General features: G+C 39.6%; 1 protein-coding gene across 1 annotated transcript in view; it reads left to right on the top strand.

Moving 5' to 3' along the window:
• Positions 1-13,142: 13,142 nt before the first annotated feature.
• ALKAL1 (ALK and LTK ligand 1) overlaps positions 13,143-25,373 on the top strand; it is a 35,506-nt gene continuing 23,275 nt past the window's right edge. The window contains exon 1 of the mRNA XM_051774330.1: positions 13,143-13,476. Within this exon, the coding sequence (XP_051630290.1) occupies positions 13,143-13,476 (334 nt within the window). The remainder of the gene's footprint in view (positions 13,477-25,373) is intronic.

Raw genomic sequence — 25,373 nt, 5'->3', positions numbered from 1 at the left:
AGCAGAGCATTTCAGAAGGATAAGAATGATCTAGGAGAACGGGAGGAATTTAGGGGGAGTTCCTGATGAGCCAATGTCTTTAGCTTTGACACATTAGAAAGCTATGGATGTATCATGCTTCAGAAATGCCCAGAGTCAATTTATAAAAGCTTAGGGTTGTTGCATGAGCAGATAATAGCTAAAGAACATCACCTATGGTTATGTAAGAGCAAAGCCAAGTTCATCATCTTTATTTTATCTCAGTAGCAAACTAAATGCCACTATAATGCCCTATGCCAGAGAAAATGTTTTGCTCTGGGATTTTTTCAGCTAGTTAATAGCAAACAATCCAACTAACATATGAAAAAAATCTATTTAAGACAATTCATATTTGAGAAGAATGTATGAAATGTATCTGACCTATCTGTGTGTGTTGCACATATGTATTTGTTGACATTTTGTTGACATTTTGACAATGGTCTTTCTCCATAAATTATTATATTTAAAGCAGTATTTCTCTTTCAAACCCCTCTCCCCTACCTTATAAAAGTTGTTTGCTTGGGTTTTTTATTTCTCTTTTCAGTTGTTCAATTCTAACTTAACTCTTCCAGTGAAAAGATCCCATCATTTTCTAAGAAAATATGGTGAATATAGTATTTAGATCAATACCTCAGCTCCTTCCCCTCATATATCAAACACATATTTTTTACTCTTCATAATATCCTGTCTTACCCTAGCTCACTATCCATTTCTTCTTCTCTATCTAGCCTGTTCAAATTCCTTCATTTCTTCTTAATTTGCTTCAGTTTTTTCACACTGTAGAAAAGGTGTGAAGCACAACTTCCTTCCTTCAGTGTATTTGGGATTTTCTTTCTCTTTCCATTTCTTTCTCCTTGTCCTTCTGATTTCACTGCAAGAAAATTCTTCCTTCCTTTTAACATTCAACTTTTTGATTTCTTCTTAATCACATCCTCCTACTCTGCATTGACTCAGACTTTCTTTTCCTCCTCTTTTAACCCTTCCGTGCCTTGCGTCTTTCCTCCTCCCTGAATCATTGCTTTTACAGTCACTCAAGTCTTTTCAATCTTTTTTTTACCTCCTCCACTCAGCTTGTTATCTTTTCTATATAAATTTTCTTCTTGACTCATTTAGTGTTATTATTGTTAATAATAACAGTAGAAAAGAAGCTTTCCATAGAGAGTGAAAGAGGTCTCTGCCAATGAACCTGACAATATAAAAAGAGAACAGAGATCAAAGTGAGGTGAATAGGACTGAAAGAGGCAATGATACCTAATGGGACAATGAAGTCCTTTTTTATTTCTCCATCATTTTGTTGTTTAAGTAATCTTCTACTAGAGGAAAGTTGAGCTAAGGTTTAAAGTAGCTGCAAAACTCACTTTAGATAGGTAGCTACTTCAGATAGCCGAGTGGGAGTACTTCAACTGTGTCAATGGAGTCCTTTGTCAGAGACATCTATATTCTTTCTTTTCCAGCATTGTCTACAGTATTTATTCTCCTGCCTCAAGGAGCTGACACTTTGTCATACAAAAAAAAAGGGGATGTTTGTCTTTTAGTTTTTTTAATCTAAATTACTCTTCAAATATTTAGTAGGGCTTATATCCAAATAAGTTAAACCAGCTCAAATCAGATTTAGTAAAGGTCCATATGTTGCAGGCAGGCAGTGTGACAGGCTATCCCTAATCTTAGTCTTCCTCCTCAAACAGCTAAAGGTCTTTGCCAAGAAGATCTGCTTATCTTAGATCCACTAGCTATAGTAACAGAGTTTCACAGTGTTTTATGAACTGTCTAAACCATCACATCTGGCAGACGGAACGTATTTAATAGTTTTTTCTATAGAAGTGCAGGGAAGAAAGAGTTTTGGAAATATAGCCTTTGTCTAGCCTTCTGTTGGGTTTTACATGTCTTGGTGCTGCCTAGCAGGTGGGTACTAGAACTGCTGCTGCAGGAGCCTTGTGCAGTTTACTCAGCAGCGTATTCAAAACCCTGCAAAGATAATGAAATGAGAAATGTGGAGGAAGGAAAACAGGAGATGAGACAGGAGACATGGAGCAGTAGTGAATGCAGTACTGGGTCCACATCTTGCTGAGTCAATTCTTTTCTGACATGGGAAGGACAACAGAGGAGCAGGGCACCCTTCATAAAAATCTTTAGTTCCTTTTGCTCTCTATGCACTAGTAAATTGTTCTCTCCACCTTTCTCTTTTATGTTTAGAAAAATATGAGAATATATTTAACTCTTATTATACAGTTATTAAAATGGTTGAAATGTCCAGTGCACTCAAACATTGTTGCGATGGGTAGAGGGCACCACAGTCTCATCTGAAGCCACAAAGCTGTGAACACTGTAAGTCAACTTTGCTTCTGGAAGATGCAGTCTTGTTGTCCCCTTGCTACCAGACATCTTGACGGTATCCACTTTGTACCCACAAGAGGAGTTGTAAGCTATACAGTGGGCTGCATGGAGGAATCAGACATTAGGAATTAATTTCACCTCAAATCAACTTCTTGAGGCAGTTCCGCAAGCAACCACCTGAACTCTCGTGCCCACCTAACAGATGTGGCAGTTCAGGGGCAGAAAGTTGGTGGCCAGAAGCATGTGGAGTATGGCACTGATTTTTTTGTCAGGTCTTCCAAATTTTATTGGTTTAAATTATGCAGACAAATAATCAGGTGAGAATTCACTGCCTCAGGAAAACAGGCCAAATGAAGAGAGACTTTAACAAAGCATAATAAATATTCATGTTACTTCCAGTTATGAAGAGTGGAGTAGTGTGGAGAGGCAAATCTAAGCACTGGGTAAATCCCTGAAGGTGAACTTTATAGGCTGCCCTCTCTGTCCTTTTAGTCAAGCATGTAACTGCTATGGTCATTCTGGTAAAAAAAAGCCACTCCAAATAGGCTTTTATCATGTAAAAAGCAGTCACCAACAAAACTGATAAATACCCTTCTCCAGTGCCTTGGGATGTTACCTTAAAGAGGGCAAATCTCCCCTATCTCTGTGTCTTTGATTCATCATTTGGAAATCATATGCCCTGGCCACTTGCCACCACCTGCATTTTGCTGTCTGTCAGAGCAAGATCAACAGCTTCCTTGAGTCTTGGAAGAGACCATATTGCAGGCAAGGCTGCTTCTGAGCAGCCGAGCAAGCACCTTCAGGGCTGTCTTAATCTCTAATGCAGCATCACATGCTCTGTTCAGTCTGGGGAAGAGGAAACTGAGGGGACACCTCACCACAGTCTACAGCTTCCTCACGAGGGGAAGCAGAGGGGCCGACACTGCCCTCTTCTCTTTGGTGACCAGTGACAGGACCTGAGGGAATGATATGACGCTGTATTGGGAGGGTTAGGTGGGTTATTAGGGAAAATGTTCTTCACCCAGAGGGTAGTTAGGCACTGGAACAGGCTCCCCAGGGAAATGGTCACAGCCCCAAGCCTGCCAGAGTTCAAGAAGTGTTTGGACAGCGCTCTTGGGCACATGGTGTAAATTTTTGAGGTGTTTCTGTGCAGGACTAGGAGTCAGACTTTGATGATCCTTGTGGGTGCCTTCCAACTCAGGTTATTCTATGACTCTATGATCATGGTGTACTTCATATTAATCCCATCAATAACTGGGAAGAATTTATACATATTTGTTTTTTTGTCTTTATTTTCTGCTCCATTTGGTCTTTTCTATACCTGAAGTGGTCCCAGTTTTGACAGACAGATGACACTGGTGTAAAGTGGGTTACCTGAATTGCGAAGCCTCTTCAGCATTGAAGAGAAAAGGATGAAGTAGAAGCTAGTAGAGAGAGGCACAGCTTAGCTCCCATAGGGTCACACTGCCAGGATTTGTGGCAACAGATGCAATAATTCTGAACAAGGAATGTACAACCCCAGCACAACTTCCCATTTTAATATTAGTTTCAACTAAATTGAAAATAATCTCCAACAACAATACACCACATAATTAACACAGCTTGATTTTCTGTCAGTCAATCTTTATTCCCTTAAAAATGTCCAAGTCAATTTGGAAAAAGAACTCCACAGAAAAAAAGAAAAACATCACTACCAACAAAAAGAAAATAATTATTAAAATTAAATCATTAAAAAATACTAAAAGTGTTACTTAGCTTGTGTATTAAATTTTCGTAGTTTAAGTACCAAAATGTTTAACAGAAATTTTGTGTGTGTTTCATATGGTTTCTTCTTTTCCTTGGTAACAAAGAGCTTGGTACATGGCTTTCTGTTTGTTAGAAACACAAAGTATATGTGAAAAACTACATGAGTGAACATGTTTGATACCTCAGCTGTAGTGTCATGTGTCATTTTGAATGAAAAGAAAAAGAACAACATGGGGAACGGATGGCTGAAAAGAGGAACGTAGGATCAACAAATGTGTACCAAGGAGAAACTGAGGTAGTTGAAGGAATAGGTAAGGTGATGATTCTAGACTTAGGAGTAGCATGCCAGAAAGGGCATAAGAAAAGAGGACAAAACCAGACACAGTTGAAAAGGGTTAGGAAGATCTAATTCTTTTATTTTTTATATCATTTTGGAGCTGAGTTCTTCAACAGTCCAGTCTTGCAAAACAGTAGAAGAGAAAGCAAAATGAAATGCTTGTTCTTTTCAAACTTATCAGAAAAAACACATATGAATTATATAATATGTAATTTATTAGTGCCACTTATGATCATCAAAAGCTTTAGTTGGGACCAGGGATATGGCAAGCTCCTTAAAGGAATTTCAGACCCAATGTTAACAAATTAAACAGTCTGTTGGTTTATAAGGCCCAAAGACACTAATATAATTTGTTATAAGGTGATTTTTCTCTGTCATTGCCATGACATCCCTTTTATCAAAGGATGGATATCTTAAAAAAATAAACAAAATCCAGTATCAAATGGTAGATCAAGCTTTGAACCGTAATTTAATTTTTGAGAATTGCTAAGAAAGCTGGAGGGAGGATGTGGAGAGGCAGAAGATAAAGCCATTGATCCCACTGCCTCTATTAGCAGAACTGTGCCACACTCAGAAGTAGTCTGTTAAAAATAACGAGCAACTATATCCAAGTGAATTTGCGAGTTATAAAATCACAACTCACCTATTTTGTTTCCATTACTTTAACCCCATATTTTCACTAGCCACCTGATGAAAATAGGAACTCTTCCCTAGGTGTTCCTTTGATGCCTCATTTGCCTCAGGAGAGACAGAGAAGGAACAGATTGGTATTTGTTCCTTCCCTTTGAGTCACTGGAGACTTTCACAGCTGGAGATAATATGCCAAAAAGATCCATTAGTAATTTATTAAATTCTCAGCTTCTTGACTAGTGTATCATAATCACAGGTTCAACTACAAATTGGTCACCAGGGCCGGAGTCAACATGAAATTTTTCCTCTAGGTCAGGTAGGCAGAAGCATTCTGACATTTGTAACAAGTGTATGACCTGCTTCCTCAGCTTGGTTTATTTTAGAAATTCCCTACAAGGCATTAAGGCTTTGGCGTTGTTCTTGATTTTTTCATTGATGTTCCTTCAGACATTATAGATTTGACTTTTAGCCTGTTACAAACATTTTAAATTTGCCCTAGACTCTTTAAAAATACTGTATCATCTGAAGTCTGTGAGAGCATGTGAAGGGCATGTTTTATACTCTGTTTGAAGTAGATCTCTACTGCACTCTTACAACTTCAGGTTTATGGACTGTAAGACCACAATGGTCTTTTGCAAATTCAAGTTCCTATAGTAAAGAGTTCCCTAGTATCAAATTTCTGTTTTCTGAGCAGATATTTTTAGACTAAGCTTAAAGTTCTTTCTGATAAGCTTGAGTCTTTTGCTTTAAACTATTTTTTCCAAACTCAAAAGCATATTCCATATTTGTCTCCAGATTTTGTTAATCTTCCTGAGGTGGGAATTGGTGATTCAAGTACAAGAATTGAGAAGCAGTTTCCTAAGTGAGAAGCAGTATTACTTGAGATTCTTTTTTCTGGACATCAACAGCATTGCTTTGCCAAACTGTTTTTCAGGTAGCAATCTACCCCCAGGTAGCTTCACTCTGCATTTGGCTGCATTCTGATTGACTGTGACCTCTCGGTCCCAGCACCCAAACTGGCCTGCAACAGAGACCAATTTTTTTTTACCTCTTGCATTGATTCCTGCTGAAAATCTCTTCCCAAATCAAGACTATTGTGCATTTTATTCAACTAAATGAGGTTATCTCACTAACATTTTTATCATGAAACTTCTCAGTGAACTGCGTAATCCACTGAATCCAGATCATGTTAACTTTTGAAGTTCTTAACTAAACTGTCATGCCATGCAAAGTCAAATGCTTCTTAGAAAACTTTTGCATTGAAACTATTAGTGTGCAGCAGGTCTGGCAACTTTGACAGTCTGCTGAGAAATCAGATAAGAAATCAGTGGTCATTCACAAGAGACCACTGTGGAAATTTATCCTAAATGTAATAGATCATCAGAAAATGTCTTTGATGTAAGGGAGGGCGTCAAATATCTGAACTTCTGCTGTAGAGGTAGCAAGAATGTGAGCTGGAGGACTTTCTTATTTAAGGTAGTCCCTACAGTTTTTTTTCTAAAACTTTTTGGGCCTCCTCTTTCATCACTGACAGAATATTTCCATCATTTTTTTTTTAAAGATGATTACTTCAGCAGCGGGGGTCAGTGAGATCTAGACTTAGGCCACTCTGCTGCAGTACACATGAAGTGATTCTCTATCTGTAGTGAAGGCTGCCCTTGCACCTTTCCTTCTAAAAAACATCACTAGGTTCGGGTTCCCCTGACGAAGGCTCTCATTACAAGATGAAATTAAGCATTTTTTTTCTGAGAGACTCCAGGGTTTAAATGTAAAGTCTTCTGCTTGATATTGCCCCTGCTGCTAAGCCCTGAAAATGTCACTCAGTCTTTGGTGTTGTTGAAAGGAAGTGTTTGGGTGATAGTCCTCATATTGGGCAGAGAGATTTCTTCAAGGAGGCCGTGTCACTTGCAGTTATTCTGGACACCAGTCAGCTATTTGGTGGGGTCAGTAAGTTTCGGTCATGAATCTGCTGTCACAAAGGGCACATGGTGAAGATATCCTCTGTGCCAGGCAAGAGATTTAATTTAGACCTGCTGCATCTGCAAACAAATTCTTTTAATTGCTATGATGATGGGTGTAATAATCTGTCATTAACTTAGAAAGAGAACCTTTGTCTTTGCAGTGCATCTGACAGAGCTGAGGATCTGGGTTCAAAAGACAAAGACTTATACCAGTGGGACTATTTGGTATCTATTTTTGGTTTGATGATGGAGTAAGATAACAGCAGGTGCCTGCTGCAGGATTCCTGGGAGGAGGGTCTGCTACATCCTTCTTAAATGTAATTCTGGTCAAAATCTGACAACAAACCAAGCAACTACTGGATATTTTCTGAGATAAACTAAACAGTCAGTCTTCAGAGTCACGTTAATACAAATAATTGCTTTCAAATCATCCATGTTCCAGCATTTGTGAAGGACTGCAAGCAGTTCAATAGGGTCCTTTGGTCAGAGTGGTTATTGCTCAGCCCTTGAGACTTGTTGTCCTCAGTACACCACTCTTGAGTCCTGCAAAATCTGTCGGAGTTTTAAAGTCTTTCCATTTTAATTCTTTGGAAAATATGCAGCAGATTTTGTCCAGAGAACAATTCAAAAGGCAAGTAATGCTCATTTCTTGCTATTAAGTTCTCAACATCATTCTTTTCTAAGGGAGAAACTATTTGGATTAGATTCTTGTGAAATAATGTCTATAGACCCAGATTCTGCTTTTGAATGTGGTAGTTTCTCCTGTATACCACCTTCAACTGAACAGTCCCAGCAGCAGACAGAACAAAACCTTCACTACTGAAAACATTTCAGGAAAAGCAAAAGAAGGAAGAAGGACTTATTTCTCAGTCTTACCAGACTCTGCTCCTCCAAGTTTTCTCCCCTATAACCTCTTTGCTTCCTGCTGAACAACTTGTAGGTTAGTTTTCAGGTTATGGCTTGAAATCTATGCGTCAGAACCTCCTTCATATTTCCAGCTGAGCTTTCCAGAGCACAGGGGAGGCAAAGGTACTCCAAAAATTACTCATTATGTCTTAATTGCAGGAGCAAAATGCACCCAAACACAAAAGATGGTGACTTTGTGGTAGAATTTCTTAATGATAGGGCCGGTAAAGACCATTATACCTTTGTAATTAAAAATACTTAGATATGTTGAAGTAATAAAACTAATCTTCTATGATGATCTTTATTCTATGGAATAACCACTGTAAGCTTCTACCTAAAATTCATTTAAGAACAAACCACAATTCTCTGATGTGCAAAAATTGTTCAAAAAATGGCATGAAGGCATGAGATGCACTAAATTTTTAAGTTAAGATATAAATAAAGCACACTGATTCTCACATCTCTCTTAGGAACACTGTTTTGCTTCTTTAACTGCATGGCCTTCCCCCGTCAGACAGCTCACTAGCGTGTCCTGTGCCTTAAAAGCCACTTGCAAAAAAATCTATATATTCATAGAAATAAATGACTGTAAAAGGTATTTAAAAGACCATTTGAAGTAGGGTCCAGTATATTAGCCTCAACAGGCATATACGTATACGTATATGTATATGACTATGTAAAAACTGATTTTAAGGAAATAGCGTGATCTGAAAACCAGCTGGAATCCCCCATTACTTATTAGAAATTGCAACAGCCATCTATAAATTACTGCCTTGGCTAATACATTCATATTTTTGATTTTTCACTTCCTCACCTCTCCTTTAGTAACAATCCTGCATTAAATCCCTGCTGAACAAAGTCAACAGGAAAATTCCCATGAAATTCAATAGAATAAGGTTTTCACTGTTTTTCTTCTTGATTTAGGTGAGTGACCATGAAAATCTTTGGCTGACAGATTTATTTAGAGATGGCAAGACACCTAAATTTCAAATCTTTGCTTTAGCCTGTGTGCTTTGGGAATACATTTAGATAATTTTTAAATTTCAGTGTAAATCCTGAGGTAAAATGTCACTACTAAACCAACATTTACCAATTTTTCATTTAATGGATTTGTGATGAAGTGTTGAGCTTCACGAGAAAAATTAAAAGTTTCTTACTGAGCCCTGATGACATAGAAACAGTTGTCTCTGCCTTGAGGAACGGAAAGCACTAGATCATCTCTCTGAGTCCCTGTCAACCCTATGATACTTATACATAACTAGTTTGCTTTTGACTTCAATCAGAAAGAGCTGTGGCTAAGACAGATCAGAAAATAAAAAGAACATGCCACAGGAAAAATAATGTTATTTACTTGTTTAAATCCATTAGCTACAGGAAGCAAATAACCTGACTTATTTAGGCTCACTGTGAACAGGTTTTCTGTTCCTCAATAAGATACTGAGTGCAGTCTTAAGATGATCTCTTTGATGTAGATCTCATGCTGAGGCTCTTTCTCCATATAATGATGAGGAGGAGCATTAGAGCTACCACCAAAAGGGCCAATGAGAATGGGTTTTCATCCTGCCAGAATTGCCTGGGATTAGTAAATCATCCTCTGGATGCAGTCTGATTGTTCTTCTATCAATAGCTCTCTGATGAATTCAAGTAGCAAAACAATTTAAAAAGAGACAAGGCTTTGCAAAATAATAGAAAACAAATCTTGTTTTTGTTTGTTTCTAAAAAGATCTTTAAGGTTCTTGGGCATAGCAAGAATTTGAAAAAGCCACTTAAAGCTTGTGATTTAGATGTGCTGTTGTTCTAATTGTTTTTTTTCATTTTAAGATTTGTCCCAACTCCCACAAAAGTGAATGGCAATCATTACACTAGCTTCAGGCCTGATAAATCTGCCTCTCAAGCTGCTCTGCAGGGACACTCCCTTGCTTTCTTGACTTCTTGTTTATTCTTTTGAAAATACCAAAGGATAACATACAGAGAAAAAAAAAAAAAAAAAAAAAGCCCTGGTACAAAATGAAGCATCCAACATGTCTGTTTGGCCTAACCTAAAACTAATTAATAAACCAGTTTGTTGTCCTCTGAGTTAATATAATGTCCATCCAAGGAAAGAAGGATGCATCTCTTCCAAAAGAGGGAAACAAGTTACAGTAGAGGTAAAGGGCAAGGGTTATGGCTCATAATGGTAAAGGGCCTAGTTGGTTCCAATACAAAGTTTTAAACTCCTAAATAATCAATATGTAATTAAAGAAAAAAATTGAATGGCCTTAGCATCTGTAGCAGCATCTGTATCTTGGAAATCCACTGCATATGGGTGACAATTTGATAATCTTTGCTGAAGGAGTTACAAACTATCTCAAAACAGCAGCTCCGGCATGTTGTCCATCAAGATTGCATAGTCAGCTACAGTAGTTTGCAGACTTAGATCTTCTTTTGGGATGTGGGGGAGAAAAGAGGGACTATTCACTTGCCTGTGCAATGCTTTTAATTCTTATGGAGACTCTGCTATCTGACTCAAATCAACACCCCATAAAGACTTTGGGGTTTTTATGAGTAGCAAAATCATTCTGTCTTGACAGTGCCACATAGATTTCCTTCCCATGTGACCTGCTCCCAGGGCTAGTAGAGGATACAAACCTAATCCATGACTAGTAATGAAGGTGGGCAGAGGACCTTGAGTTAAGATAATAATTTGGTAAATTCTGGACGAGAATTCAGTTCCATTCTGTGGTGGCAATATGTGTTTCTGAGGGCAAAGTTAAAGCAAAGAAACAAAAAGCAAATGGAGAGAAACATTGGGATTTATTTTGGGGCTGGTTAATTAATATGCTGCTTTGTTTCTCAGCTTATTACTGCTCCTCTTTCTCTCTTCACTCAGCCTAACCATCAGCTTCACCAAAGAAAACTCTTTATATGCCCCCATAAAGATGCAAAAGCAAGAAATCATGTAGCGACAAAGAGAAGGAACCTTCCTTCTGCTACCCTGGCAATCCACAGGTCAGACCAGTGTATTTAGTGCAGTACACTGATCTCTAAAAAATTGTGTGATCAAACCTTTTGTAAGCCTTCATGTAACTTCAACTCAGTTAAACTTGGTTTGATTTCTGATTTTTGTGGCATCACTCACCCACCCTCAGAAGTGAGTGAGGATGACCCAAGCGTAGGAGGATGTGGGGAAAAAGCTGGTTCCCATCATCAGCAACGATGCAGTCCCTGTGAGACACAGCCCAGATACAGCCTTGACTGAGATAACTAGAGAAGGATATGAAACATGGAGTTTTGAGAAAGAGAGAGAGTTTGTAGGAAAATGTTATATGCCAGACAGATTCAGAATAGTTTAAATCTCTTTCAAATCTAAATTCCCCATTTTTATGTCTTCAAGGATATATCAAATCTTTTTTTCTTTTTCTCCCACTCTTATTAAATAAATATCTCCATGGTGCCTTCTGACAAAGAGTTATACTTGCAAAATCTGTCATAACGTAAAATATTGTCTGGTATAATTTAAAAAATATGTATTGTCTTTCAGTCTACCAAGACCATTCTCTGCTCTCTGAAAGTTGAGATCTTATTCGTTAATTTTTTGCTTATTTATTTAGGACTCTAGGAGGCAAGTTTTTTATCCTGTGGGTTTATTGCTTTCACTAGATCAGTACCTTTTTTGCCAGCTTTTCATTAAGTCTCATTGTCAAAAACTAAAAAAGCTGTTTTAGAGACACAAACTTTTACAAGGCCCCCAGTTTGTGAATTTGCTCATCAAATTCTACCACTACCCATCAAAGTCTACCACTGGTAGACTTCACAAAGTCTACCACTTTCCTTGCCATCAAAACAGAACCAAATTTATACACACTTCAGACTCTGCTCATGGCTTCTTGGTTCAATAAGAAAACGGGGGAATAAAATAGTTCCCTTGTACTCCCAAGGGAATCCTGCTAAGTTAAAGCACATTTTAATCTCTTGAGCCGGCAGCTTTATTAGTAAGCGTTTCCCAATCTTCAGGGAAATCTAATTTCACAAATAGATCAGAGTCACTTCAAACGCAGCTTTCAGTTGCCATCCACCGGGGGCCAAACGGGGAGGAGGAAGTTTGTCAGAAAAGACCTTCTCTGAGCCCAAGAGTGATTACCAGAGGTTTCTCCATCGACCGCCACCCACCTAAAGTCGATACTACTCAAATGAGTACGCCGGTGCGGACTATATAAGAGAAGCGCATGGCCCTGGAGGGCGCATCCCCCATCTCCGGGCGCAGCACCGAGCGCCCCGCTCCGCGCTCGGCGGAGCCTCCGCGGAGACAGGGGCTCACCGACGGCGGCACAGCACCTCGCCGCTCAGCCCGCACGCACTCAGCCGGACTCGCCTCCGCCTGAAGGTAAGCGGCCGCCTATCGGCTCTCCGGAGGGCACTTCGGCGTGGCGAGTCGCTGCCTTGGCAGCGAAACCCTGGTCGTTCCCCGGATCACTCCCCGGGTTTGCCGTGCGCCCCGGCGGCGGCGGAGGGAGGGAGAGCCCGGAGCCGTCGGGGAAAGCCGTCTCCCTTGCGGCTCCGATTAACTTCTTCGCCCAAGAGGATTTGCACGGGAGGCCAAGTATAAAACAGTTTGTAAATAACAGAATTTCCCTCCCTCCCCCTTAATCCTACCCGTTTTCTATAATTAGAATAGCTTACTTAGGGGCATTAAGCGCCGCTCTCGAAGACCCTGCCTGTTGTAATTGTTTTTGCCCTTTACACCCTGATTTGCATTAGTTCCGATGTAACTCGCCCCTCACTTAACTCCGTCCAGTTGCCCGTCCGTGCGCTCTCCCTCGAACACCACCGTGTGGCACAACCCGGGGGCGGCGGGCGGGTGGGAAGGCTGACCCGCCGGCGGAGCAAGGAGGCACCCACAGGGGCTCTGGGGGCAAAGGGAACCCAGCAAATGCCCTGCAGAACCCTGTCCCGCGAATATGTGCGGCGGGATTAATACCCTTCCCTTAATCCGTGCCTATACGCGCACCCTCTGGGGAGCCGGGCGAGCGTGGCGGGACTGCCAGGGGGCTGCCGGGGCCGGGCGATGTCGGTCCGTCGGGTCCCCGCACCGGGAGGGCTGAGCCTGGCCCAGCGTGCGGGAGCGGCGGGCGGGGGTGCCCCGGGCGCGGCATGGGGGGCGGGCGGGCAGGGTGCGGGCCGGGCCCGGCGCTGACCGCCTTCGCTCTCTGCCTCCTCCCAGCGCCGCAGAGATGCGAGGGGCGAAGAGGCGCCAGGCGCTGCCCGCCATCGTGCTCCTGCTGCTGGCCTCGGCCCCGCCGCCCCCGGGCGCCGAGGGCAGGACCGTGCCCGCCGCCGGAGCTGAGCGGGGGGCGCTCCTCGACATCCTCCTCCAAGCCCTGGGCGACGACGGCCGCCCGCTGCCGCCCCGCCCGCCGCGGAGGGACCGGGTGATCTCCCGGCGCTACAGCGGCGGCGGCGCCCCGCAGACAGAGCCCCGCACCGCCGCCGCCGCCCCTCGGCCACCCCTCGCCAACGCCGCCGCCCCGCCGCCCCCGCGGCTCTTCGCCGCCGCCCGGCACGGAGGTAAGAGCCGCCGCGCTGCCCCGCGCAGGGAGCTCCGGGGTACAGCCCCCTGCAGATCCCGTCTCTGCCACCTCCTCCAGCGGCCCAGCCCGACGGCTCCTTCTGCGGCGGAGCCCGCTGCAGGAGGGGGGCGGGCGAGTGGAAAGTAGGGTGTGGGGGTGTGCGCTCCCATGGCCCCGGGACGGCCACGACTGGGGCTCTGCCTTTGCCGGGTTCGAGCCCCGTTGAGGGCAGCGCAGCTCAGCCCCGCTCCCCGGCTGGAGCTGTGCGGGGTATCCGAGACGTAAGGGAGGAGACGGTAACTAGGGCTTCAGCATCTTCTGCCGGCAGGTCAGCTGCGGCCACCGTTGATCTACAAACCCTCAGAGCAAGCCTTCCAACTTCCCTACACTGCAACGCAGCACTAAGGGAGTCCAGTTTCTCCTTAAATTTAGTACCATTCCTCTGATTTGCACAAAAGAGGAAAAACGACTAATCTGAGAGATAGCTGTCTGGACTTACTCCTTTAAACTTCCTCTTCAACTTTACTGGTTCCCGTGTGATGCATTTTTCTAGTTTTGCAGGGCAGGTGCTGAAGATCCAAGGGCATGGTGGCTTGTTTCACCTTTTGGAGGATGCTCAGACTGGGGCAGGGAGCCCCAGCGCTGGCACAGGCCAGGCTGGGCTGTGACAGCAGGGAGAGTTCAGGGCCAAGCGCAGCTGCTTAGTGATACTCAGATTGTCCTTGGCCAGGGGACTGCCACAGCTAGGTTGGATGCAGAGCCATGGAAAAGCTTTTCCTACTAGAATGGAGCTGCCTGAGGAGGTTGTGTAGGTTAGGATTGTACAGTTCAGCAAAAAGGAGATTATAGTGACTGTCCTTGGCTGTAGACAAATGTTTTATTCTTGTTGTCTACCAGAGACTCTACGGGAGAGAAACCAAACTGAGGGAACCCGGGGAAGTTCGTTTTTTAGGGATTTGTGTCCCTGGAGAGCACCCCTCTGGCTGATGGCTGGTAATGGGTGAAGTTGAGATGCAGCCCTCCACAAGTCTCGCTGGTAGACTTGCTCTTTTCTGTTCAGTAGTCTGTTTTAAAGGAAATCGAACTCCATTTTGGAAAAACTTGAAGTTGGATGACAAGTTCAGAAGTTAATAGGTGAATAACTGACTGTTAGTGCAGGCGTTAGTGCAGGCATTAGTGCAGGGAGATTACTGCTCATTGTATGGAAACTGGGCTAAAAAAAGATTTTATCAATCAAAAAGTAATCACTACTCTGGCCTTGGAAGCTTCTCAGTGTGATCTACCCCAGGTACAGGGCGTACATCGGTAAGGGGTTGTAGTGTCCCAGTGAACTTCAAGATATTCTTGCTTTTTTCAGACTGTTAAGTGTCTGGTAGTTATGGAAAACCAGCCCAAACCAGATTGCCACAGATTTGTGTGCTGATTGGAAAAGGTGCTGCTGGTTATCCGTGTGACTGGTCATAAGTGTTTACTTACTGGGCTTGAATTTTATATTTGCTGTGGACAAAACCTCAGCCCGGGAAAAAAAAAAGTAAAATGGTCTTTACAAGGCAGAATATATGAAGGCTTACCTATGTCTTCTTTTCAAGTGACCGAAAGATAGAAAAGTATGAATCTGAGAATTGCTCTCATACCTATACTTTCCAATACTTATTGCAATAATTACTAGTATCAGGTGGCTTGAGGAAAAAAGTTTGGTTTGGACAACAGTGTCTCCAATTTGAGATGTTTGCTTTTAACTAAAGAATTTTTTTTAGCTATAGAAAGTGTAAATATTTAATAATATTTATATAACTTTGAAGGGGAATTTTCTTGAATCCATCAGTGCTATACATTGTAAGGTTTTGTTTTCTATTAATTGTTGCTTTTAGTAACTATGTTACTAAATACTAATCCTCTTCCTAAACAAAAGGAACAGCTGAACATCCTTAGAGAAATTCTCCAGTTGTCCCTGGCATGGGTGCAGTGTCCTATGGGCAGCCACAAAGGTACCTTTCTCTTCAGCTTAGAAAGGGCAGATCTACAGTTTAAATAATAGTCACATTTTCTTATTCATTCAATTTTTAACAAGCAGCAAGGGTACCAATTAGTACCTATCATGACGATGTGTGCTTGTTTTTTTTTGGGATAGAGAACTGTGACAAAGCTTTTCTTACAGGTCATTAATTCTTTTCTTATAACTCTTGTCACCAACACATTAGTGGCAGCTTTTTACTCCAGCTGGTAGTACCTGATCATCAACTGAGAAGAATGGCTTATCTTCCTCTCAGTCAGGAAAGTTGTTGCATTAGGTTGAGTACTCAGCCAAGCATTGAAAACTGGAGTTATATATTTAGACTGTCTGTAGTTGCTGAAAATCAATCCCAAGCATCTGATTTAAAAGACAGTTGAGCAGCTCAATTGTTTCTTCTGTTTGAAACAGAAAGCATCTGGAGCAGTGCTGTGCACAGAACACAGAATGCAAGGCTAATAACTTCTGTGTATTTCCTCTTTTCTTTTCCGAGAGTGCTACTCTGTATTATCAATCAATTGAATAGCAGGAGGACTGAAATGTGCTTCCTCTCCTCTTCTCTCATTCCCTCTCACTAAAGACTCACTTGAGCATTAGTCTAGCCACATCGTGAGCTAACTCAACCCACTGAGCCACATCTCCACACACATCTTTCTTTCATTTCATCTGGGGGCTTGGCTAATTATTTGTATAGGGAGAGAGCTGGCCTAGAGTGCCACCGGGTGAATTCTAGGAGCAGCACAAGGCAAGTGATTAGAGCACATGACCAGGGGTGAGGTTTGAGAGTGGGTGGGAGCTCTTCCTTGGACTTAGCTCAGGCCATAATGGAAAAGCACAGCAATGTTTCCAATTAGGCAGGAAAAATAAGAGCAAAACACTAACTGTCAGACATTGTACATGTACCTCTCATTTACAGATACATAAATAGGATATGAAAGCAAGAGTGTTTGGTCTGTGATGCCCCATCTGGATGTGGCTTGCAGGTGGTTCAAGGGCAAGTCCTGGACTAGAAGTATGTCATGGGAATAACAGTTATGCTCTTATTCATGTGGTTTTGTTGCAGGGTAAAGGGGCATAACTGAAATAGGATGGACACTCAAACCTACCCTGCCATGTTGGGGCATTGAGCTGCTGTGACCTGCCTGGAAATGACTCTTTAGGTCTTTCTTCCCCCTTAATAATCAGGGATATATTCTGTGTTGTGTGCTTAACCATAAGAAAATCTGTGTCATAGTTCTTATAGGACCCAGGAGGACACCCATATATTCAATACAGATACCAGTTTCACCATCACTTTAGCTGTCTTAACTTCTTATCTCTTTTATCCCTACATGTTCAAAAGTCTTACCTCACACAGATCTGTCCCTGCTTTTCTTAGTGACCTGAATAATGAGACTGAGGACTTATCTGAAGAGTACATTTAGAAGAAATTCCAACTAACCAAAAAACAATCTTTATCTTTTGCTAGGATCTCTGGTAGGATGTCACTAAAAATACAGGTCGTTCCTTTGAATTATTATATCTAGTGGGATTAAATTTTCTTTCATAACATCCTTTACTTGCCTAATTTCCATGAAGTTTCTACATTTGAGTGTGATTTTTTTTTTTTCACTAGGAAGTGTCTCAGAGTTTTTAAGCTTAGTGATGAAAGCTCCTCAATGTGCAATCTTTTTTTAACTATCTCCTGCTTCTGGTGTATAACTGTGGTCAGGTTTTTATGAAGAAGATACTATTTTCACAAGGAGAAGATTTAACATCAGGTTATTTTTGGATGTCACGCCAGGGAAACTAGAATAGTTTGTCATTCTTCTTCTCAGATTTTTCTTTGTTACCCTTATCCAAACACTTTCCATAGAACCAGAATAGCTTCCATGTAATTTGACTTAAAGAAATCTCAAGAAATAAAAGTCTACATTAACTGTTCTTTCCATACATATTCCCCATCACAATGGAGAAAGGAGCTATCTAAACTTACAAGGGTTAGGGGCCTGAAATTTCTCATTATGCTAGGACACCAGCACATTTTAAAACATTCATTTCACAACATTTTGAGTGGTTAATTTTCAAGCATGAAGGAATGAAGATAAATAGTGCTCTCAATTTACCAGTATGTTCAAATTAGCCTCCTGAGCATACCTACTTCAGATTCAGAATAACATGTCCTAGAAGAGAATTTGTCTCTCAAAGTATTTAAACTTTGAGGTTACACTTGAATTCAGTTTTATGTCAAAATTTCTTACACTTCATCAGCAGAAAACTGTAAGTTGTCCCATGACATGGTGCTAGTTTAACAATTATTCGTAATGAACAAACTTTGAAAGATATGTTTGAGGTTTATTTTAGTTTACAGTTGAATCAAAACAATGTATCTGTATGTAAGGCATGAGAAATGTTCTGTTCTTTTTGCTCACTTGAAAAATCTCCTGTAAGTGTAGTGATAGTTACAGCTGGAAGTCCCTAATTCTGCAAGACCTGTTGTGCCTAATACCAAACTACTTCTGTGAATATAATTACAGATCTGGAATAAAAAAAGGAGACCACTGAGGAACATAAACCTCTTCTCTAGGAAATTAAAATGTATGGCATAATGTAACACAGAGTTCTTTATAATACTTATGTCTTGTACAATTATTATTCCTATTAATAAAATAGCTTTTTGTTTATTTATTTATTTTAGTATATTTGGTTAATAGGAATTGCTGGGATTTCGGGCAACTTAAAAGTAGACAAGAGTTAATAAAAATTGCTTTCTCCAAAATCACCTTTTACCAATACAGACATTACTTCAGAAATTAGCAAAATAGTAGATGAAATTGATTTAAAAGAATAACTGTTACATTAAAAAATCCAAGTCAATTCTGTTGAATTGTAGTAATCGCTACTGATTCTACAACTAGTTTTTGAATAAATTATTTTTACAGTGAAGTTAGTGGGTAGGCTTTTCTGGAACAGAACCAGGAAAACGTATTCTGCTTTCGGATGCTAAATATAATCCATATTCCAAATGTTTTTATTTATTTTTATTGAGACACACAGGGCATGCAAATAAGTTCTAAATCTATATATTCAAGATCTACTGACTAAAAGAAAATATATCCTCATAAATTAACAAATGGAATGAATTGTACTGGAAGCAGTAAAGATGCCATAGGGCAATATGGTTCCCAGGCCAGTGGTTACTGAGGAAGGATTAAAGGGGCTCTGAGTATCTCAACACATCACGAGGTAGAAATATAAACAGTCCCAATGAGTTCAGTGGAAATAACCATTATCTCTGCTTGCACCAAGACTATGTGTCAGCCCTACCCAAAAAATACAAGTGGGTAGGATAGATTTTTGTTACATAGTGTTTCATTTAGGTGAGGGGAAAGAATCACTTTTCATTAAATATCTTGGTAGCATTTTGATCTCAAGCTATCCTCAAATTTTCCTTGATAAATTCTCCTAAACAAGTTGATACTGTCCACTTTTATTGACCAATTACTTACTGCTTCCTGTAATAAATACATAGTTTCACACATCTATAAGTTTACTTCTGACGTGCATATTTGCAACTGTATTTGTATTCATAAGAAAATTTTGTCTTTTGCGTAATTTTTGTAGTTTTTAATAGAATGAGCCTTGATTTTGCTGTCTTTCATTCAGATCAGCTGTTCTTTTTCATCTGCATTTCCTTCCAGAAGGTGTTACCTTTGTACTTGTTCCTCGACCTCTAAGATGTCCATCATCTCAGTGCCTTTAGTTTGCATACTGACTTTTTTAATTTCTAATTTATTTAAGTCCCAAACGTTGCAGAGATTTTATATTCCTTTATATTCAATTCTACGCAAGTGTTTGGATCTGTCATCGTGGTTCCTTCATGGTTATGATGCTTTTATGACCTGTCACACCGCTACTGTTTCTTTCCTTGACTGCTTGGGGTTTTAGGTGTATTGTGCATTATGCCTTTTAATAGCAATACTCCATGTCTGGCAAATGTAATTACGAGATAGTAGAGCCAGGCCATTGAAAAAAGGCATCTGAAATCTAGGATAAGCCAGAAGTCTTCCATTTCATGGTGGAGAATGTCAGGCCTATGGACCAACCCTGACAGCTGATGGGGGAGCGAGCAAATATAAAACATTTGTTACATACATGGAGGCTTAAAATACATTGAAGTCCATCAGAGTAGTCCTTCAAATCAAAAGATGACACTGGCTCTGCAAGGGACTTTGCTCTCATTCCCACTAATTAAAGTGATGGGAGCCCGATATCTGAGAGTATTGTGCTGTCCTGATACAAGAAGGGAGAAGCCTCACGGAACTGCAATATGCTGAGCAGCAAACATTTCAGATGGCAGTGTGCCATTCCAGGAGCAAGATGGTATGTCAACATATGGAAGGGCTGTTTTGTTGAGCTATTCCGTTAGTCAATATGAGGAGATCTTCTGGGTTTTGTTTTAATCCTATTTAATATTCTTATAAAAATTGTATTTAGCATGACAAGAGACACAGTTACTAATGCATACAGCTCTGGCCTCAGAAAAGTGAATGTCAGAATTTTCACTGTATTACACCAGGACTGGGCCTGAAGTACCTGAAGTACACCCACGGACTTCTCCAATATGTGGGGAAGTGAATAACAAAGAAGACAGAAGTTTTGTTTCAAAGTAGATCTGAGTGCATTACTGTCTGTAATTCAGGAACAGTATGCATTTTGATTTAGTCTAGTTCAGCCCTGAGCTTGTGAGCAAACTGCAGAGTTGATTGATATATTTTGGGGGTGGGGAGTTTCTTTACTTTAGGCACAATTTGATTTTTCAATCAAGAAAGAATGGTGGGTCTCTGTGTTTTACTGGTTTATGTTTTCAGGTGTTAGTCTGCCATGGAAAGCCTCTGAGAGATACAAGAATGGTAGTGCACAGGTGTAAGGCTTTATAATGCATTTATTGTTTCATAGATAGCCTTTAGCCTCAAAAATACACTATTTCTTGTCTGGAGATGTTGATTATTAAATATACATGTATACAGGGAGAGAGATTTAAAAACATTAAAAGTTTAACTATACATACATCCATATAGGCACACACATTCCTCTTTTAATTAATAGGGTTTGAGGGCAATTTGAGTGATAATGATGCAGTGTTTCAGACCACATGTGATTTGAAAGTTACAAACGTGCCTTATAAAGGTAAATTATATTTTCCAAAGTGCTTAACACCACATAAAAATAATCACATAGCAGTAGTCACTGTGCAAAGCTATAAGAAAAACTCATAATCAATGAGAGACATGATAAAGGTGCACCATCTACGAAAACAACTGGAAGGCTGCAGAGAGAAAGGGGAGAGTGGTTCCATTTCTGAAGTACATGTAGTGCCACTGTCCTCATTGAGATCATTTTATTCTTAAAGAAGATCTCTCCATGTGACCTGAAAATACTTTGTAGGAGGGGGAAAATATTCCCCTTAATAACACTTACTTGTTTTCTAGAGAACTAAAATTTTCTGTGGTGCTTGTCTAGTACTTTTCACTAAAGTAAAAAAAACACCAAACCTTAAATGTGACCATATCTTGTGTTAATGATTTGTAAGACTTGTTTTAAAACAAATCAAATAAGTATGCTATAATAGCCATGGTAAATATCTTCTTTTTCAGTACCCACATTTGGCTGATATTGTACTGGCAAGTAAATTTTGATAATTTGTTTCTTACATCTGGTTTTGATGGTGAGAGAGAATAATAGAGTAGATTGCAAAAAAGGAATATAGTGGTTTCTGAATGTATGCACACCAGAGCAGTGTTACATGGGACGAGATATATGCTCTTAGTTGGAAAAGCACATGTTCCTGGGACATTTTTTTCTTTTGTTTTGACACCTAAGCAATTACATATAGTCTTTGCCCATGAGGCCGCGACTGAAACTTAACTGGTGATGAACATGGGTCAAAATGAAACTTGCAAAATGACTGGAAATTTCGTGAAGATACATGATAGCATTTTGCTATAAAAAGTGCAGCTTGTCTCCCGTGACAGCCTCAGCTGATGGTTAGGTTTTCTATTCAATTTAAGGATGAATGCTTCATTCTGTCACTTGCGAATTAGGGGTTATTATTTCTGTGGAAATCCCACAGGCTATTTATTCCTGTTTTTAATGTCGGTCAATTGGAAAACAGTTGCTCCAGTGAGGGAATTGATTAACTATTGATTACATACTGAGGGCACAGTTCCTTATCTCTAGGTTATAAACAAGATTTTACACATGAAGGATGTAAGCATTTGATTGATTAGTGGCCATTTTTATATTATCCTATATTTTATTGTGTCTGCTGTGCCAAAAATCATTGATGTGCAGTGGTCCACTGATTTTACTAAAACAGTGCAAAAAACCCCGTGTTTGTGTAATACAGGCTTTAACAGCAGTGGAAAATGCTATTCAGAGTTAAAAACTGGCTACTTTTTGATTCTAATACTTTGTTTTTAAACATTGAGTTAAAATATACATAGTCAAGCAAAAATCACTCATGGTAAAGGCACAATTTTGCATACTAAGAATATTTAAACTTTCTTTATAAGTTTTTTTTTTTGGTTTCTTTAAGTCTATTAGGTCATTCTTTCTCAATTCAAGTAAATTGGTTAGATTGCATTTTAGTACACATTATCTTATTACATGATTCGAAATCTGTGTCTTTTGTTTAAAGAAAATAATTTAATGCAAATGAAATTTGCATCAGCAAAGCAATTGTTATGTTCCTTGCATGTTTTAGACAGCTTCCAGAGTGACATAGCACAAATCTAATTAATTATGTTCTCCTTTTCACTTAAACCTGTAAAATAAAGGTGAAAAGCAGATTAAAACCCTACTGGAAAACAGTCAGAAACCTTTTTTCCCTTAACCTTTACTGTTTATGATGTGGTTCAGCAGAAGGAACCTTTGAAATGAAGTGTTAGGAAATGCATCCTTGTCAGTATATGTGGTGGTACTGGATATGTGCACTGGATTAGTAAAACCCTCAAATCCCATTGGATTAAAATAACTAAGGAGATAGCTGTGGTGTTATTACTCTAATCATGATAGAGTAATTACTTCTTTGTCTCTTAATGACATAGCATGCCTAACACGTGAGAGACTTCTCTGCTATCATTGAAATTTCGGTTTAGGAAATTGAAGGAAAAAGATATTTGAACTTGTCTTTTACAAAGTAGAAAAAGACTTATGACCAAAACATACTAATACGAGGATTTCTTGTAGTCTCCAGAGTAATCTTCTGGGGCAGAAGACAATCTAGAGCAGGCTAATTGCTTGCATTTGATTCTGTGGGCCTAAAATTTGAATGGACCCATTGGTTGGTACTAATTTAGCAAGATACCCCAATTTCTGTTTCCCATTGTTACATGATCAAATTCCAAGTTTGCATGTAAAGTTAATATCCACACATTTGCCCCTTTATTCAGTAACAAATCACTTTTCAGGATATCTGGCAATTTTCTGACTTTCGGAAGTGGGATAACTACAAAATAAATAATTCACGTGGATAAGACCTGCAGAGTCTTATTTGCAGCAAATTTGCACCCGTATGTACTTCTCACGAACAGGGTGACTCTACATCACCTGCATGGTGGAGTCACTCCATGTGTATATATGTGATTCAGCTGCATGGGAACATGAAGGATCCCTTATCTAGGCTGTAGTCAGGGCTTTCAAAATCCCTGAAACAGATCCAAACTACATATTATGCTGAAGTCCACTGACCCAGAATTGAGCAGCACCTCCAGAAAAGCCCTGCTTCTCCTTCTTTACCTTTGGATGGGTTAGCTTATTCCTTTTCTGTCAGAGTAAGGAGTGAAAAAAAGAGAAAATCTATATATTAAGTTGTGTATATTACAAGCAAGAGAAGTGTTATCTTAGAATAAATAGAAAACCTCTCGAATAGTAAGAGTAACACTTTCTCTGCAGTTACACTTAATCTCAGAATATTATAACAATGACAGTGGTATTAGAAAATCAGAGAGATGTTACACTTGCTCAGTCCCAGGATATGGAAAGGTTTCTGGTATTTTAATTTAAGATTTTTTATTAAGCTTATTCTGAATAGTGCCTTTTGGCCCACTGAAATATATGTTTACATGTATTTCACACCTGCTTATGATCTTTAAAGATAAAACCTCCAGTATTAGTATGCCTAAGTAGCTCTGCAATAAATGTATCCTCATGTAACTATGAAAGGGTAAAATGACCTTAGTCTGAGTATAAACCTGGCACATGATCACTGGGAACACCTTTAAAATTCTAGTTTAGCATGAAGGACTTATTATAAGAGAGAAACCATGGATTATTAATCTATTGTGATAGTTCTGTATCTATTCTAATTTGGAAAGAAACAGAAACATTTCTAAAATAAACACAGGAAATGTAAAGTACAGTTAAACATTACCATTTGCACAGCAATCAACCTGGAGCCTATTCATATTTCAAAAAAGAGCAGGGTCTAATTGAGCTCTGGCAAACTCAATTCTATTTTCTTTCACACCAACAGAGTTTGCCTATATTTGTCAGTGCTGAGTTTGGCTTGTGTGCAGTTAAGCATATGTCATCAGCTTTCATTCAATTGATTCCACTAGTTCATATATTGCTTTTGATGTATTGCAGCTGTTCGTGTGTTTAATTTATGCAAATATTCCAGAATCTACATTTATTAGCAGCCATGATAGCTAAAACAGAGTACTTTGCATAGAGTCCTGCAGAATTGCAAGATATGAATTTCCTCTTCATATTTATCAATGTGTAGTGTCTGTATCTCATTCTAAGAGTGGTTCTGCCTTCAGTCAGGAGCCCTCCAATAACTTTCCAGGCATAATTTGGAGTCTCTGGATTCATCTCAAATATCTCCCTTGATAATTTAGTGATTTCAAGTAGCTGAATAAATGGAAAGTGTTATCTGTTACAGAAAAAAAAAATCAATAGGAAAAGATAGCTTCAGTAAATAATGCCTTGAGTAGTTTTACCAGTCTTACCTATATGTCTCATTATTTTCAGTGAATTATCCTTTCAGTGAATTAGTGTTGTAATACATCTTTCCTTTTGGAAACAGAGAAGTACATATTCACAGCTTAGTATTCAAAATAGCTAGGGTTTCATAATACCCTACATTTTCTCATTTGAGTTGATGGATATGCTATCATGTTTATTAAACTCTCTTTAAAAAATAGAGTTCTTTTGCATAAACTCATACCTCATATCTGTAATTTTTTTGAGATTTTTTCATTTACTTCTCAAAATAAATATGTATTTCAGTGTTTTCCGTGTTCACATATCTGATGGAGGAGAAAAGAAAAAAATGCTTTTAAATTATGCACATAGTGCTTATCTGTATGTATGTTCCAGACTCTCATAATGCAAAGCACAGTTGGTAAGTAATTTTTTACATTTCAAAGCTTGACAGAATATGATAATCTAGATCTTTATCCATTCTAGTTCTAACTATTTTCTAGAGTGATCCCTAACAGTATTAGCAGAAAAGTAATCATGTACACTATGTTTAGCTTATTTCTTGATCCCACAGAATTTTCTGATGGAAACAAGGATTTACAGAGAGGAAAAGAAAAGGAAATCCATGCTTCTTAATGTTCTTTTGCCAAACAAATATAAAGGTCTCCACAGGCAAGGATTAACTAATACAAATATGCTTTTTGAGCAGCTACTGAAGAATTACTAATAAACATAATTATAGCCGAGTTCAAGATATTCAACCTTGTAAATGTATCCTGTTATAATGTCATTACAGTTGGTTGAAGCCCTAGGAGAAGCCAATGTTTCAATCTCTTTGTTCACGTCTTAATGAATTATTGGAAAGTGGCTGATTAGAAAGCATTGAATCAGAAGGGGCTGCTGCATTCTGAATGTTG

This window comes from Manacus candei, unplaced genomic scaffold (genome assembly GCF_025592945.1).
Source record: "Manacus candei isolate 608988 ecotype Guabito, Panama unplaced genomic scaffold, ASM2559294v1 h1tg000008l, whole genome shotgun sequence".
Taxonomy (NCBI): Eukaryota; Metazoa; Chordata; class Aves; order Passeriformes; family Pipridae; genus Manacus; species Manacus candei.
Note: the sequence above shows the minus strand (reverse complement) of the source record. Positions and strands in the feature narration are given on the sequence as shown.